This window comes from Amblyomma mixtum, chromosome 8 (genome assembly GCF_055824585.1).
Source record: "Amblyomma mixtum isolate Tamu chromosome 8, ASM5582458v1, whole genome shotgun sequence".
Taxonomy (NCBI): Eukaryota; Metazoa; Arthropoda; class Arachnida; order Ixodida; family Ixodidae; genus Amblyomma; species Amblyomma mixtum.
In genome coordinates, this window is record NC_143019.1 from 92,744,648 (window position 1) to 92,759,558 (window position 14,911).

The following is a 14,911-nucleotide window of genomic DNA, read 5'->3' on the forward strand; positions in this document are numbered from 1 at the left end:
AACAAGCACATACACATAGGAACCTGAAGGGTTTGGTAACTTTCGCAGAAAGCTGTCATGCTGGGCTAAAATACCTGCAATAGCACAAATGTAGTGAAGAAATTTTCAGTGCTTGCTATTATTGATGGCGATCATAGTTTGTAAAGAAAGAACGTGCTCAGCGATTTGGTACTGTGTGACCTGAAAATGTTCGTGAACGAAAATAGGTAATGTGCGCGAAAGTTCAGCATATCGTATCGGTCACTCTTCTTTAAGAAGCAGAGTGAGTCATGCGAAGGACGCCCTTCTACGCATCGTTTCGCGTCATGATGCTACACTTGACAAATGGGTTCATTGGGCTGCCGGGCGCGCAGCCGAAGGCGGCGGAGAACTCTTCGACGTGTCGAAAGGTGTCGTCGCACTCGTCGCCGTCGGCCGCAGGGAACACGCTCTCGCTGCCCAGGCAGGTTGAGTAGCACGCCGCGATGAAGAACAGGGCGGCGCTGCCGTAGCCTTCGAACCCTTCGAGAAGTTCGTCGTAGCCCTCCGAGGTGGCGCTGCGTTGCCTGTACGCTTGCAGCGACACTTCGAGGGCGAGCGTGTGCTCAAGCTGGCGGAGAATGTCGAAGAGATTGCCGTATCCACTGCTCACGTTCGCGGCGCACTCCAGCGCCCTCCTGAAGGAGCCCATGGCTCCCGGCGAAGTGATGTAGCTGCGATTTAGGCGTAGTAGACCATCAGCCAGCTTTTCTTTTTTTGCGTGTGTGCGAGTGCACTGCACACGCTCATCTTTTGGAATCTGGGCTTGACTCGTGATCTGTTTTACTGGCTGTCGAACAATTCGAAAAGGTTGGCGCTGAGGAAAAAAAAAATGGCTGAGTCTTAAGTTGGTTAAGCCTGGAGAATGCGAAGCAGCATCCTGTCGCGTAATTTGGAGGCGCACAACCACAGCGACGGCGCGAGGTGGGCCCCCGTTTCTCTACCGTCGTGACGTCATCGTGTCACGTGGTGTGACGTCATGTATCACGTGATTTGGAGGCGCATAACCACGGTGAAGGGCTGAAGTGGTAGCTAAAGTAGTATGCTTCGCATAAAAAAAAGTACGATTGGCGTTCTTACACCTTTTGTTCATGGAAGAATTAAAATCTTTCCTAGTGGATCGCTGATATACTTATTTGCCGTTACTCCAACAGCTGCGCAGCAATCCAACACCTGAAAATAAGCATATTATTGATCCCTTCAAATACTTTTTAACGATCAACTGGAATCCTTCGCAGTCGCTCTACTACAGTTTTAATTTTTTTTTCTCAGGCCCATAAGCAAACAAGCACCACTCAGTGAAAGAGAACGAAGTCCAGCTGATTCTTTACTCACTCCCGGTGCGATATATTAGATGATGATGATAAAGCCTGAGGACACCATTTTCATTGTCATCAAATAATGATGAGCAGAAATTGTCGGGAGCCATCTGGCCTTAAACGTGAGAGGGCTGTCTTCGCGGGACAGTGGGCCCTTGGGGTTGTCAAACTATTTCCATTTAGAGAAGGAACGGATGGAAGAGAGGGAGAGAGAGCGGGGAGAAACATCGCGCGGAAAGAGAGCCTGTTTTTTACGCGTGACATTTCTAAACGAGCCGATTTATATAAGCTTGCATTCCTCAGCCTATTAAGACGGTATGCTTCGCTAGTATCAGGAATCCTCTTATATACTGTTCTTATCTTAGGAAAGAGGTGGGAAGCGTTACAACCATACGTGATTCTTGCGCTGCGAGCACACGCCAGGGGGTCGGCAAATCGAAATGTTACGCAGCTGTTCTGCGTCAAAAGCCAAAGGAACATTCACTAAAATGATCAGTGGTGGTAGAAAGGAATATAGGCTTTCACTTCTCGATTCATGGTGAGCGCGCGTTTCAGCAGAGTTGCTAATTCACAGAAGCCTACCTGTCGCTGAACAGTCGGCTGAGTGCCAAGGCGACGCTGTATCCGAGGCCTCCGTGGTTCATGGCCGGTGCGGCGCTCTCGTCCAGCCAGGGAAAGGAGAATGCATAAGGGAGCAGCGCCACGTCACGGCCGGGAAGAAGCGTGAACCACTCGGCGAACTCGATTCGCGCCGAGGCCGTGCGTTCGCTGGCGTCCACATGGTCCAGGTTGACCGCCTGCCAGTTGTCCACCAACGAAGCGTTCATGTCAGGGAAAGTGGGCTCTTCCTGCTGGGTCTGCATAACGAGAAAGAAAAGGTCGCAAAGTTGGAATTAGTTCAATTCTAAAATAGGAGTAGTTGTAGTACTAGGAAGAGAGGAAAATACTTTCGGCAGTGTTTGTTCGGGCTATAAAGGGGAATATCAAAGCAACCAATCATCACAAAACAACTACACTGCCGGGGAAAAGCATTTGCCATCGACCTACAATTCACGCTTAACTGCACTAGCTGGAGGCAATTTATCCCAGAAAACTTCTTTGCTTCACCTTAATACATACGCCTTGTCTTGAAGTAGACTTTATTACCACTTGCGGCCGTCCGCTGTCATCCCTTTTCATTGCAAAGCCTCTGTTTTCGTCCATTAGTGTAGAGGGATGTGCGATGGAGTACGATCTCATTATTGGAAAACATCGCGACAGTCAGACTTCTGTGTTGAAAGAGCTTGGCATCGTCGCGGACATTGAAGCATCTCTTAACATCCTAGCATCAGTTGCAGCGTCACGAATATTCGAAAGACGACTTTTGAACCTTGACGTTACGGCGGCGTTGTTAGAGGCATCAACGCAGCTCTTCATTCCCAAGGCGACGCCGCAGTTGCCCAGTGGTTATGGTGCTCGTGTGCTGATCCGGAAGACACGGGTTCGATCTCGGCCGCGGCGGTCGCATCTCCTTGGAGGTGAAATGCTAGAGGCGCGCCTGTACTGTATGATGTCAGGGCACGTTAAAAAACCCCAGGTGGCCGCAATTTCCGGAGCCCTTCACTACGGCGTCCCGCATAGCCTGAGTTGCTTTGGGACGTTAAACCCCAATAAACCAATCCCCTTCCCGTCGAACCTTGAGCGACTGCTGGTCGAAGCGCGGGTCGAAGTACCCAATGACGACGTCAGAGCTGTTCCAGTCCTGGACGAGTACGCGGTGAGGGTCCCAATGTAGCCACTTCTGGAGGCGGGCAGCGAAGGTCCTGCGGGTGTCCACGACCAGAAGCTGCGCGGTGTGCTTGGCTCTGCCGGATAGGACTTCGTCGTAGTATGCGCCGAAGACCTCGGCGCCGCTCAGCATGTAAACCTTGCTAAGGCAGAGGGCGCCGTGGTACAGTTCGGATCTCATTTCGCTGCGTGAAAACCATGAGCGCGTCGAAATCTTACGATAGAATACGAATGCGAAAAATGAGAAATGAACGGGAGGGAAGCGGCATGCCGTTGTACCCCGGAAGCTATCGTTCCGCTACCTGTGCTGAGAACGCATTGCTGTTCGGTTCTGACGATTATCAGCTGGACGCTCCACTACAGCTGTAGTGTACCTTGTGTCGTTCGCGCGAGCTCTTATTAGGCTTAGGTTATGGATATCACACACGCCACTGCTGTATAATCTTACGGTGTAAATAGATTAGTTATACATTGTACCTGTCCCCCCTTACCTTTCTTACTGCCCCCTAACTCTTTCAGTTCATGTCTGCAGTCTGCCTGCTGTCCCTTTAATTGCGCTGCCTCAGATTAGGTGCTTCTCATAGCGATTGCATAAGCCAGGGCTAGCAAAAATCTTTTCATTATTATTTTATTTTAAAATAAACAACAACTACAACGTTCGGTGCGTCAAGATCACGCGCACGCACAAATTTATCTACTCTACGAAGCTAATAAAACATGAAAAAGCAGGCGAAAAGAAGCTCCAACCCGCTGGCCCTCAGGCAGGCCCTCAGAGAGGCGTGGTACATTTCGGATCTCAGCTCGCTGCTTCAAGACAACGCGGATGCCGAAATTTAGCAATAGTTTACGAAGCTAAACAGAAATTGAGAGAGATGCGGGGGGGGGGGGCTCAGCCCGTTGACCCGTAGCCTTCTGTTCCGCTCCTTGCTAGGGAAAGAGAGGCGTCCTACATTTCGGCTCTTATTTCGCTGCCGCTTATTTCGCTGCCTTATTTCGCTGCCTCAACAGCGTGTTTCATTCAGTCCAGCCCAACTTCAGGTTCAAGTTTGTAATTTCGACTAGGATGTCATTAACTCGCATTTCTTCCCTCACTCACTCTGCCCTGTTCCGGGCAGAGTGGGTGAATATTTCACTGAAACAAGAAGACAACGTATGACCTGCGTTCCTTCGCCCCTCCTGGATCGCTCTACGCCTAGATTCGTTTTACCAGTGCATTTCAGCATAAATCTGGGGGCGCTCCCCTCCCCAGAAATCCTCGTCCATGCACGCAACTCACCTTCTCCAGCTCGTCAGCCCTGCCCCGAAGCACGTCGTCGCAGCTGCGGTAGAAGGCGGCCGCCCTCTGCAGCGACGTCTGTCCCGTGGTGGGCACGGGCACTGCTCGCAGCAGGGACGACAGCTCTCGCTGATCGTCCAGGAAGGCCACCTCGCGAACGGTGAGCTGGTTTCGACGCCGCCAGCCATCGCACACGAATCGCGTGAAGCTCTCGCACGGGTTAAGCGAGGTGTTCAGCGTGTACCGAAGACGGCGTGCGTAGTCGAGGCACCGCTCGGTACGACACACGCGGATGCTGCCGTGCCACTTGGAGACTTTAGGGTGTACGAAGAACAGCAGCAGGAAGAGGGATGCGACGAGCACCCCTACCAGGAGAACCACGCCGAAGATGGGCAGCATCGGTGGCTGGCTCTTGAAGAGCGCCTGCGATGACATCGTTGATGTTCAGGGAGGGTGTTCTGGACAGATGAGTCGTCCAGACGAGGCGCGATTTGAAAATAGTGTGTGAGTCCAAAGGAGTCGTGAGTTGAAACCACTAAATGAGCCTAGATGATTTGTGAATTTGAGTGATACATGCCGGTTTGGGATTTGGTTTATTGGGTTTAACGTCCGAGACGACCCAAGCTATGAGGGACGCCGCAGTTAAGGGCTGCGGAACTTTCGACCACCTGGGGCTCTGTAATGTGTACAGAAATCGCAAGTACATGGGCCTCTAGAATTTTGCCCTCAGCAAAATTAGACCGCTGCGGCCGGAATCGAACCCGCTCCGAGTGAGATATGAGTCGCTATGAATGGTTGACCAGAAAGGACTGGTGAGTGAGTGAACCTAAGTGATTTGCGAGCCTAAACGAGTTTGAATTCATGAGTTATAGTGAGCCGGGACATCTGCGAGTGTGAGTTTGAGTCGGCCAAACTTTTGTGAGTGAACAGACAAAAGCATTCAAATTTCTTTCTGACCGTCAGAGTGGAAATTAAACCGTATATAGCATTTGAAGATGGTTCCAGAAAATTTAATCTACAAGCACCTCTATGTAACTGCCTCCAACACAGTGCGCAAGGTTGCCCGAGTGGCACTGCTCCTAAATGATGGTCATAAATCAGTGTACGGTGTGAAAGCAAACTAGGAACGTTTCCAAAGACGAATATGAAATTTGCATTGTGTTTAAACTGTACATTCTGTGACCCACGCAACGTAGACAGCGCAATGAACAGTGCGCTGCGCTCCCAAGCAGCTCAGGTAATCGGCCCAGTATTGGAAATGTATTGGCCAATCCCGGTCCTACAAATGACCAGAGTGAAATCATTAATTTCCAATATATGGCCGATTACTTGTGTTGCTTGGGGCAGTAATCGCTAACCGTGCGACAGCGGCTTAGCCTAAGAAGAGGTCACCTTTACGCCTTTGTTGGCGGAGGAGCCCTGCGTTGTGCTGGATACGAACTGCGGTGTCCTTGTCACGTTCCGCTTTGTCTCCACGTACGCCGGCTGGATGCTTTCCCGATGGTTAGCTTGATAAAGCGGCGAGTCCGACCTGGTCGACTTTGAGGAGGCCTGCGAGTGTGCCGACTGGGCCTCGCTGCCACCGGAGAGGGACCGTGTGTATCTCGGCGGGCTTCTCATCCGAATGTGCTCGAACTTGTGCGGCAGGGGCTGGCGTCGACCACATCTCCCCTCGGGCGATTCCCCCGTTAAGGTCGTTGACATGCGTCGAGGTGAGTGTCTTCCGTAACTCGGCACGGACGTTCCACTGTGTTCGGGAGTCCCGCGGCGACTGGATAAGGAGGAGGACAGAGACTTCCCGGATAGGGATATTCTTCTTTGGGGTTTCTCATCTTCGCACACTGTGCGCCTGTCCCGAAGATGCTCTCGCAGGCAACTTTTTTCTGACGAATGCCGCGAGCAAGAGAGACTGCTGGTAGGTCGAACGATCATCTTGTTTTCATTGCGTTCACGCGCATTGTTTTTAGGGGAGAAACGCCCAGATATTGCTGGAGAAAATGAGCTCGGAGACGTGTGGCAACGTTGTACATCTCTGCTAATGGCGTCCCTTCCAGGGCTTGAGCTCGGACGTTCGGAACGTTCGCGTCGCCGTTGAAATTCTTCCTGTGGCTGGTCGCGCTCTGATAAGGACGGCGTCCGACTCCCACTTGCCACCATTGACGTCAAACTTGAAGACGCTGAGCTAGCCCCGGGTGAAGCTCGAGCCTTACAATGGGGTCCACCTCTGATTCGTCGTTCTGATTGAGCCGTAACCTCAACAGCAGTCGCTGGCGGGGTGCCTGACCCTGGGCGGCAGTAGTTTAACATCTGCGTTCCGGTTGACTGGAAGTCTTTCCCTGCAAGGTATTTCCCCTCTCCGGCAAAGCGTGGTATCGTTATTCTTAAAACCTGCAAATATGTAAAAAGTAGAAAATGCTTTCAGAAAGCGCGTACTGCTTGATGGATTTTGCTACAATTCGGCAATGTAGACATAAAAATCTGAAATGCTTTTTTAGACAGGGTGAACAATTATAGAGCCGTTTCTTCAGTGCAAATGTAGCAGACAGACTGGCGAGACATAGGTGAGCAGAATACACACACAAAGCACAAGTGTTAATTTGATAAAGAGAACTAGGAACACAGAGGGAGGGGCCCGATTGAGAAGATATGACCCCTGAACTTGCTGTCGAGGAGGTGGTAGCTCTACTTGACATCAAATAACAAGGGAACATCAAATAAAAACACACAGGTTTCTGTGTAACTTCGAGGTCTATATTTTACACACATGAAACAATTTACCAACCAGTAAGCTCTATCAATATAACTTTCCTTTACAAAGGGCATTTAAGTTCGTGTTCTTAACGCCTCTCCTATAGGGTATCGTGTAGCTCTTTTCTGCGTTTAAATTTTCTGGCTTCCAACCGTGAACTCGTCGAAGAAGATGTGTAAAAACAGCTCCCCAATGGACATTAAAACTCTCATTGTCATCCTGCGAGTTTCAAGGACATCCACTGGACGTCCAAGAGAGTTCCAGTGCTCATTTAAAGAGAGCACAAACCTTCAAATCAGGGGTGCGCTGTCCCGAAGGCGGCGTCGCGGTGTGGTATGGTTCGAGCTGCTTGACGGCTTGTTGTGCCCGCGTACCCCGGACTTCATCTTTCTTCACTTCGCGCCCATGAGTTACAGAAGGCAGTGGGGATGGCCCGAGGCGCGGAGTTCCCGGAGGTGTCCGATGAGCATTATTTTTGAGGATGCTGCCGATGCTGCCCTGGTCCTTCGCTGGTCGTCCTGGAACATCGTGCTGAGAATAGTCGGGTTGTTGTTCGGCCGATGAGTTTGGAGGCTTGATCGCTGTCTTCGGGAGGTCGGGATTGGTCCTCGGTTGAGTTGACTTCCGTTCAGCTCCCATGAAGCCTGCGTTTGCATGCATCGTACATTTCTTCACGTCTACCGTAGCGAAAGCATGACAACACAATAAAAACTGACCAAGATTTGAAGGGAAGTCGCCTTATGCTGGCTGTAGCGGACTGAGGCTGAGGAGGCATTCAAATTTCCGATCAATCAGTTTTCGTTCTTATCACTCACGGGTAGTTACACGTCGCAGTGGGGCGCTTGAACATGCTTTATCATTAATAAATATTGAGTGAACAAATAGGGATCTAATATCCAAACGCAATGAGGGCGTGTTTGCACAACTGCTACACTTAAGGGGACCCCTGCACTGTGCACACTTCCAGTGAGCGGCCACCATATGATTTCGACCAAACACGACTGACTCATTTCCAGACATGCGCCCTTATCTGCAGTAGTTTCTATCTCCGCACATTCTGTAAATGTCTCATTATTTTTTCCGGCACTTTCACGGAACCCTATCAAAAGGAGTAATAGCCGTCCAGGCACTTTTAGCAAAATTTCCTTTTGGTTCTACTACAGAGTTATGCACGGAAAGAAAACAATACTAACATCGGCATTGAAGTAGGGCCATCGCGGTCAATATTCTATGCAGTCGTGCTCATTGGACAGCACAATAGCCAATGACAGCGCCGAAGGGTCGTGAACGATCAAAACGCACAACAAAGTACATGGACCGTGACGAGCGACGCGGATTTTGTATAGAGAATAACGGAATTTTTTAAGAAAAGAGCGCTGTAGTTAGCTTTTCTGTATACTCCATACGCCTGATGAATGCTGAACGCTACTGAAAATTTTAAGTCAATCACCTTCAAGTAGTTCGATGCTGTTCCTCAAGCTGCATTTTAGGATGTGTAGGCCTCGAGATCAGCCATGGACATAGGTCGGCACACTCACTCATGAGTGCACTCATATCGCCTCACTCATACTCACACTCACGTCTGTGAGTGTGAGTGTGAGTGAGTGGTCGTGAGTACGAGTGGACGTGAGTGTGAGTGCGAGTGAGTGGATATGAGTGTCGGTAATCATGAGTGTTGAGTGCGAGTGAGTGGATGTGAGTGTGGGTGGTCATGAGTGTGAGTGCGAGTGAGTGGTCGTGAGCGCGAAAGGACGTGAGTGTGAGTGCGAGTGAGTGGATATGAGTGGGGGTGGTCATAAGTGTGAGTGTGAGTGAGTGGTTGTGAGCGTGAGTGGACGTGAGTGTGAGTGGACATGAGTGCGAATGCGATAGAGTGGATGTGAGCGTGAGTAGAGGTGAGTGGGTATGATTGATGAGTGGATGTGAGTGGGCTTGAGTGGCAGTGAGTGGTTGTGAGTGATGGGTGGAAGCGACAGCGAAGTCGGTCGTGTATGTTTCGCGACGCTGATACCCGCTTAGCTATTTTCATGTTGTTGACAGCTGCGGGAAGCAAATATTCACTACTGAAGGCGCTCGGGGCAGCACAAGGCATCATGCCGGTGTCTTTGGACAACCGAAGGAAACGATTCCGCCGGCACGGGAACGGCAATCTTTCGTTGCTTTTGTAGTTCACCGTTGGCACGGGCGCAGGCCCTTCGCGGATGTAGTGAGCCGCTACGAGTTTTTTGAGACCCTTTATCAAATTTCGCATTGCCAGTCCTGAAAATATAGATATATGTCTCTTGCCACGCTCCCCGCATGGCCCGATCTCGTATACATATGAGTTACAATGCTTACTGCTTAAACGACTGTCCGCCGCTCGGCAATAACTACCGTAAGTTGGGACCTCGGGTGCTGCAGTGGACTTAGGTTTTTTTCTTTGCCCAGGTGTGCGCATTGCAGAGCTCTCCTCTGGCCGTAATTTGTTCATAGGCTCTGACCCACACGGTAACCCGACCTCCTTTATCCCAGGTCTCGAACTGCACAAACCCGGCTCAAGCCCGGAATCGACGCGAAGACCAAGTGCGCTTTTCGGTAACGCCAGAGGATTCTTGTTTCTATCATGTACTTTAAAGAGCCCAGCGTCGGAAATCAAGCATGTGGTTTTCATAATTTATTTTTGTATGCATAGCATCAGGCATGGTAACGCCTTTGACGCCCAAGGAGATATCCAAAACGGCAATATTTTGTGTTTTAATTTGCACCAGAAATTATTGTTTTGCGTCGATGGTGGTAGTGAAGTTCGCGGTCCTGTGCATTGTTTGCCGCGTCCGGGTTCGCGATAGAAGAATGTCCGTTGAGCTTTTTTTTTTCTGCCCTCCGCACAACTGCAGGGAAGGGGGTGAGTCACACTAGCGACGGATTCCGAGAATAACGGAAAGGTCAAACACCCTCCGGGAACATATACGTCAGGTCGCATCCCACTGTGTACGTTCTTGCGGAAAGCCGGACCTTCGTCGTGTGGCTTTTGTCCCATGTCTATGGCAGAACGCGTTGACAGCTTGAGGCGCGGTCAACAATACATTGCCACGCTAGCTACAGGCATGAAGACAGTTTGTAAGTGACGGTACTGAACAGATGGGCCTTGAGGTGAATTTCTCCGAACCTGATTTTACCAGAGGTTGAAACAACCTGCACCATGGGAAATCGAGAATGTTCGCTAAGCTCGCGGGAGGAAGGGAGAAACCTGCGAAATCTTGATGGTGGAAAATATACATATTTGTGCAGTGTTTGTGGAGGTGAGTTATCTTCTTTCCAAAATCACTGATTGGCTGTGTTGTCATTTTACAATTGTTGATTAGTGACGTTTTCCTTTCCCCAATGATTTATTCGGTTCATGTTTGTGGAGTTACCTGATTGGTTACTGTCTCCACCGAGGGCAGGGTCATAGGGTTTAAAATGAAGTGTTTGGGCGGGACCGAGGGCTGGTTTCGTCACGTAAAGCTACTAGTCAGTCAAATGTAAACAAGTTTTCTCCTTGCTTGTATCTTTATTTGTTTTATTAATTGGTAATAAAAAGTTAACCTCTCCAGAAGTGTCCTCTGGCAACGTTATCGAGCAATATCGAATCTGCAAGACGTCAAGCACCCTTCAATAATCATCATCAACGTAATTTATCTCTACAAGATTGAGAGGGAAACTCAACTGTGATTAAACGTTGCGGCGATTTTCGGCAGTGGATATGAGGTGGCAACCAAATTGCCGGACCTTTTTTGATTGGTTGGACGTACATTTCGAACTTAATTTGTATGTACTCGGGAAAGGGATATAAAATAAAATGTGTCTGAGTATTGTCACCGTTTCACTCGAGAAAAAAAAAACTACAAAAGAAAAGCAGTACACGCGACTGAAAGTTAATAAGAATCAAGCTGGGGCGACAGTTTTCGTTTCGCTTAAAAGTATCGTGCAAGCGGGTGCTGCTAAAGCACTGAAGAAAAAAACATACGACGCCAAAGCCAAAAATGTGGCCAGAAGAGAACAGAAAACTGAGGGCGGCGGGCGGAAGGGGGGCCAGGAACTTTTCACAAACAGGTCGAAGGGTGCCGACATATTCGACTCTGGATTGTGCTCGCAGAACAGGAACGAGTTGAAAATTAAGCTCCCCCACGCTCTCTCCGGAGTCCAAAAAAAAAAAGTTTTTTCTTTGGTCATGAATAGGCTCCCGTCAGCGTCATGTAAGCAGAACTACGCCGTTGGCAATATGAGCGGGTGGGGGCTGCCCTGGCAAGTCAACAACTGCATACAAACTTCCGCTCTATGTATGCGAGGCGTGGTTCTGATTTGGGCAAGTCAGCAACTGCATACAAGCTTCCGCTCTATGTATGCGAGGCTTGGTTCTCATTTGTGCCACCTAATCTTCGGCATTTGTCGAGTGAAACCGAAATGAGCTCGTGAAATGCGATTTTGTTCATTTTTCGTGTACAGCTAGGGGATTAACTTCTGTTGGCACGCACCGATTTCAGCAGTCTTACCCTAACTGATATCTGGACAGCATGAGGTATCATTTGAACCAGATACTATGATTTCCACCAAGAACTTCTGGGTAGCGCTTTTTCCCAGTAAAGTCATATCATTTCAGATTGGCTCAAATTGGCTCACAAGTTAGCTGCATATGCATTCTTCCGAGAACGACGTTGGAGAATAATCGGGTGCCAAGTAAGGACCCCCTATTACCACGTGGATGCGCACGTCGTCTCCGCATGCACTGGCCTCAAAAACACCGCTTTGGTTCGTAAAACTTCCTTCAGACAGGGATTATGGGCAATACAGAAAACGTACTGCCCTGCAGACATGTACACAGATCGGTCACACATAGTAAGCTTAGTAGGTTTTGTAAATGGATTGATAATGGCAACCTCCCGTAGCATTGTTATTACGCGGGGAAATCCTCTACTTGCGACCCATTCCAGCCATTTCTCTTTCCATGAGGAAAACACTCGATCGTTTGAAAAACACGCTCCATTTTCCATGCCGCGAAAAGTATTCATAATCGTCACTTGACTCCAATTAGTTGATGCAGAGTCACGGACACGTCATTGTCAAGGAACACTGGGCTAAAACTTGGCTCATTCTCATGGAGAACCCTGCGCACGCCTATGGACACTGTTCAAAAACTTGTCTAAGCATCTCAGCTGCTGACGCTATACAGGCAATCATCGTCTCAGCAGCAAGCGCTGGAGCACAGGTGCGTAGCATTCGGTGCATGGAATATGCGTGATGAGTGACCACTTTCTTCGAGCATCGAAACTGTGCAAATTGGCCAAATAGCCCGCCAAAGCCTGGGCAGCTCACCACCACATCTCTGCGACTCAGGCTAATGTTAGGGGAGCTACGAGGGCAGTTGCCGCGACAGTAAATCTCTCATCTCCTCCGTTGTCAGCAAACAAGCAAACAGTACACTGAACGTGAATGCGAGTGAGCGGACATGAGTATGAGTGTGAGTGGAAATGAGTGTGAGTGAGTGGTTGTGAGTGCGAGTAGTCATGAGTGTGAGTAAGTGGTTGTGATTGTGAGTGGACGTGAGTGCGAGTGAGTGGTTGTGAGTGAGTGTGAGTTGTCATGAGTGCGAGTGTGAGTGAGTGGCTGTGAGTGTGAGTGGACATGAGTGTGAGTGCGTGTGAGTGGTTGTGAGTGCGAGCGGTCATGAGTGTGAGTGTGAGTGAGGGGTTGTGAGTGTGAGTGATGATGAGTGTGAGTGCGAGTGAGTGGTTGTGAGTGCGAGTGGTCATGAGTGCGAGTTTGAGTGAGTGGTTGCGAGTGTGAGTGGTCATGAGTGCGAGTGTGAGTGAGTGGTTGTGAGTGTGAATGGACATGAGTGTGGGTGTGTGTGAGTAGTAGTGAGTGCGAGTGGTCATGAGTGTGAGTGAGCCACCTCTCATGGTGCCGAGGTATGGCCATGGACGACAACCGTAAGGCAAATGTCTACAAATTTCATGCCTGTACTGTATCTGTATGCATATCTCGTGAAAGAAGGATTCGTCTCCAAACGAAAAATATTTCTCGTTGAGCAGTTTGCCGGCTTCTTTCTGCTGAATGGAAAGTCAATCTTGTAGAAACGAAGGGTAATAGGAACTACTCAAAGCGCTTTCACATACCCTGACCGTCAGTCGGCGACTCCTGCTGAGGGCTCTCCTCGGTGCTCTCACTTTCAGAGGTTGTGTGCCCCTCGGAGTCTTCGACTGCCTCGACGGGGCCTTTGGCAGCAATGGGCCCAGGACCGTCTCGCACGGTGGCGCTTACTGGTGCGTCGCGAGGATTCAGATCTGCCGCATCCATCGGGGCTGTCCTGGATCCCAGCTGGTTGTTGTCGACCTCCCCAGCAGGAGACGCCGTCGCTGCGGGGCTGTCGAAGAGATGCCCCGCGACGGATGCCTCGCGGGTGTCGCTGGGTGAGGGGGATTCCTTCATCGAAGCCATCACACGTCCGATAACCACGGTGCCTTTCTTCTTCTGCAAGCAATGGCGCTTGCGGAAGAACGAGCCCACGTGGACTTCTTTTTCTTGACTGCTTGAACTCTTAGCAGCCGCCCGTCTGAGCACGCAGAGACCGTTCTAGTGCTCCGCCTCATCAAATATGGATCACAGGCGCCAGCAATCCCGCTGGTGGCTCTAAAATCACTGGAACCATCATCACAAGCCTGAGATTGTTTGTAATGCGATTAACCGTTATTATAGGGCGGTTGTTAAACCGTGTCATGCTCCACCGCCAGATGGTACCAACAGATGGCTTTTTTGTGTTGAACAGTGCGTTGCCTTAAAAGTGTTGCCTTAACAGTTGTAGCCTTAACAATGTTGCCTTAACAGTTGAACAATGCGCTGTAATTTAACTGCTGCTGAAGCTAGATGTAAATTACGACGAATGTAGCCAAGAGTTTTTTACAATTGTTTATTAACCGCATTATGTGGGCAGACTAGTTAAGGGCAGCCGAGATGTCAACTGGAGTCGTTGACAATATAATTTTGGTGGGGTAATTTTATCATCTGTGCAAGGAAACACGCGCAGCTTGGTTAGTAAGACCATCAGCCATCTGCGACGACGGTCATGCAACCCTTGTAGATTGCATTGAACAACATTATTATCTGCAGCGCTGTTAATAGAAGAGTAATTGACACAATCGTCGGCGAATGAGAGGATGTTTGATGAAATATCATTAGGCAAGATATTGATGTAAATTAAGAAAAGGAGAAGGTTAAGAACTGTGCCTTGCGGCCCACCAGAGAGCATATTAGAGTGCGAAGAAGACTGTTGGCTTCTACTAATTGCTGGCGGTTGGTGAGGAAATCCTGTAACCATTTAAAAACGACCGGGTTAAGATTTAGCTGGGAAAGTTTAGTAGTAGGCTTTTGTGAGGGACATTGTCAAAAACCTTCCCGAAGTCGATAAACAGAGCGCCAACAGGTATGCGAAGGTCTACTTGAGTACTTATGTAGTGAAGAAATAGAGCAAGTTGGGTATCGAATTAAAGAGCTTATTGAAATCTGTGCTTGTTAGGGTGAAAAAAATTACGCAGTCCATAACAGCCTCACCCACTTTCCAATCATGATGGACGATGCCGGATGACAATGACTGCTGAAAAATGTGGGACAAAACTCTGGTGATTTCCTTCGTGTTTTTCAGCACTTTAGCATCGATGCCGTCGACGCCAGCTGTTGAAGTCAATTTTAAAGATTCGATTAGTTTCGAGATTCCTTTAGGTTGAAAATATGATATCTGGCATGATGGGACGAATATACGCGGAAACA

The 14,911-nt window shown here is 49.3% G+C and overlaps 1 protein-coding gene across 1 annotated transcript; it reads right to left on the minus strand.

The window, feature by feature from the left end:
• Positions 1 to 286: 286 nt before the first annotated feature.
• On the minus strand, positions 287 to 14,710 carry LOC149333511 (uncharacterized). The gene is made up of 8 exons (XM_089557742.1): positions 14,700 to 14,710; positions 13,264 to 13,700; positions 7,418 to 7,773; positions 5,773 to 6,768; positions 4,381 to 4,803; positions 3,013 to 3,318; positions 1,920 to 2,194; positions 287 to 692 (listed from the first exon to the last, which is right to left on the minus strand). Exons 1-8 carry the CDS (start codon positions 14,708 to 14,710, stop codon positions 287 to 289), a joined length of 3,210 nt encoding a protein of 1,069 aa, XP_089413868.1.
• Positions 14,711 to 14,911: the final 201 nt, after the last annotated feature.

What these genes read in the sequence shown, in the direction of transcription:
- LOC149333511 (XM_089557742.1), bottom strand. An exon ending in CCGCCAACAAAGGCGTAAAG is followed by an intron (nt 4,804 to 5,772) that starts GTGACCTCTTCT and finishes ATGTCATCGCAG; the next exon opens with GCGCTCTTCAAGAGCCAGCC. An exon ending in TCGACCAGCAGTCGCTCAAG is followed by an intron (nt 2,195 to 3,012) that starts GTTCGACGGGAA and finishes CTCGTTATGCAG; the next exon opens with ACCCAGCAGGAAGAGCCCAC.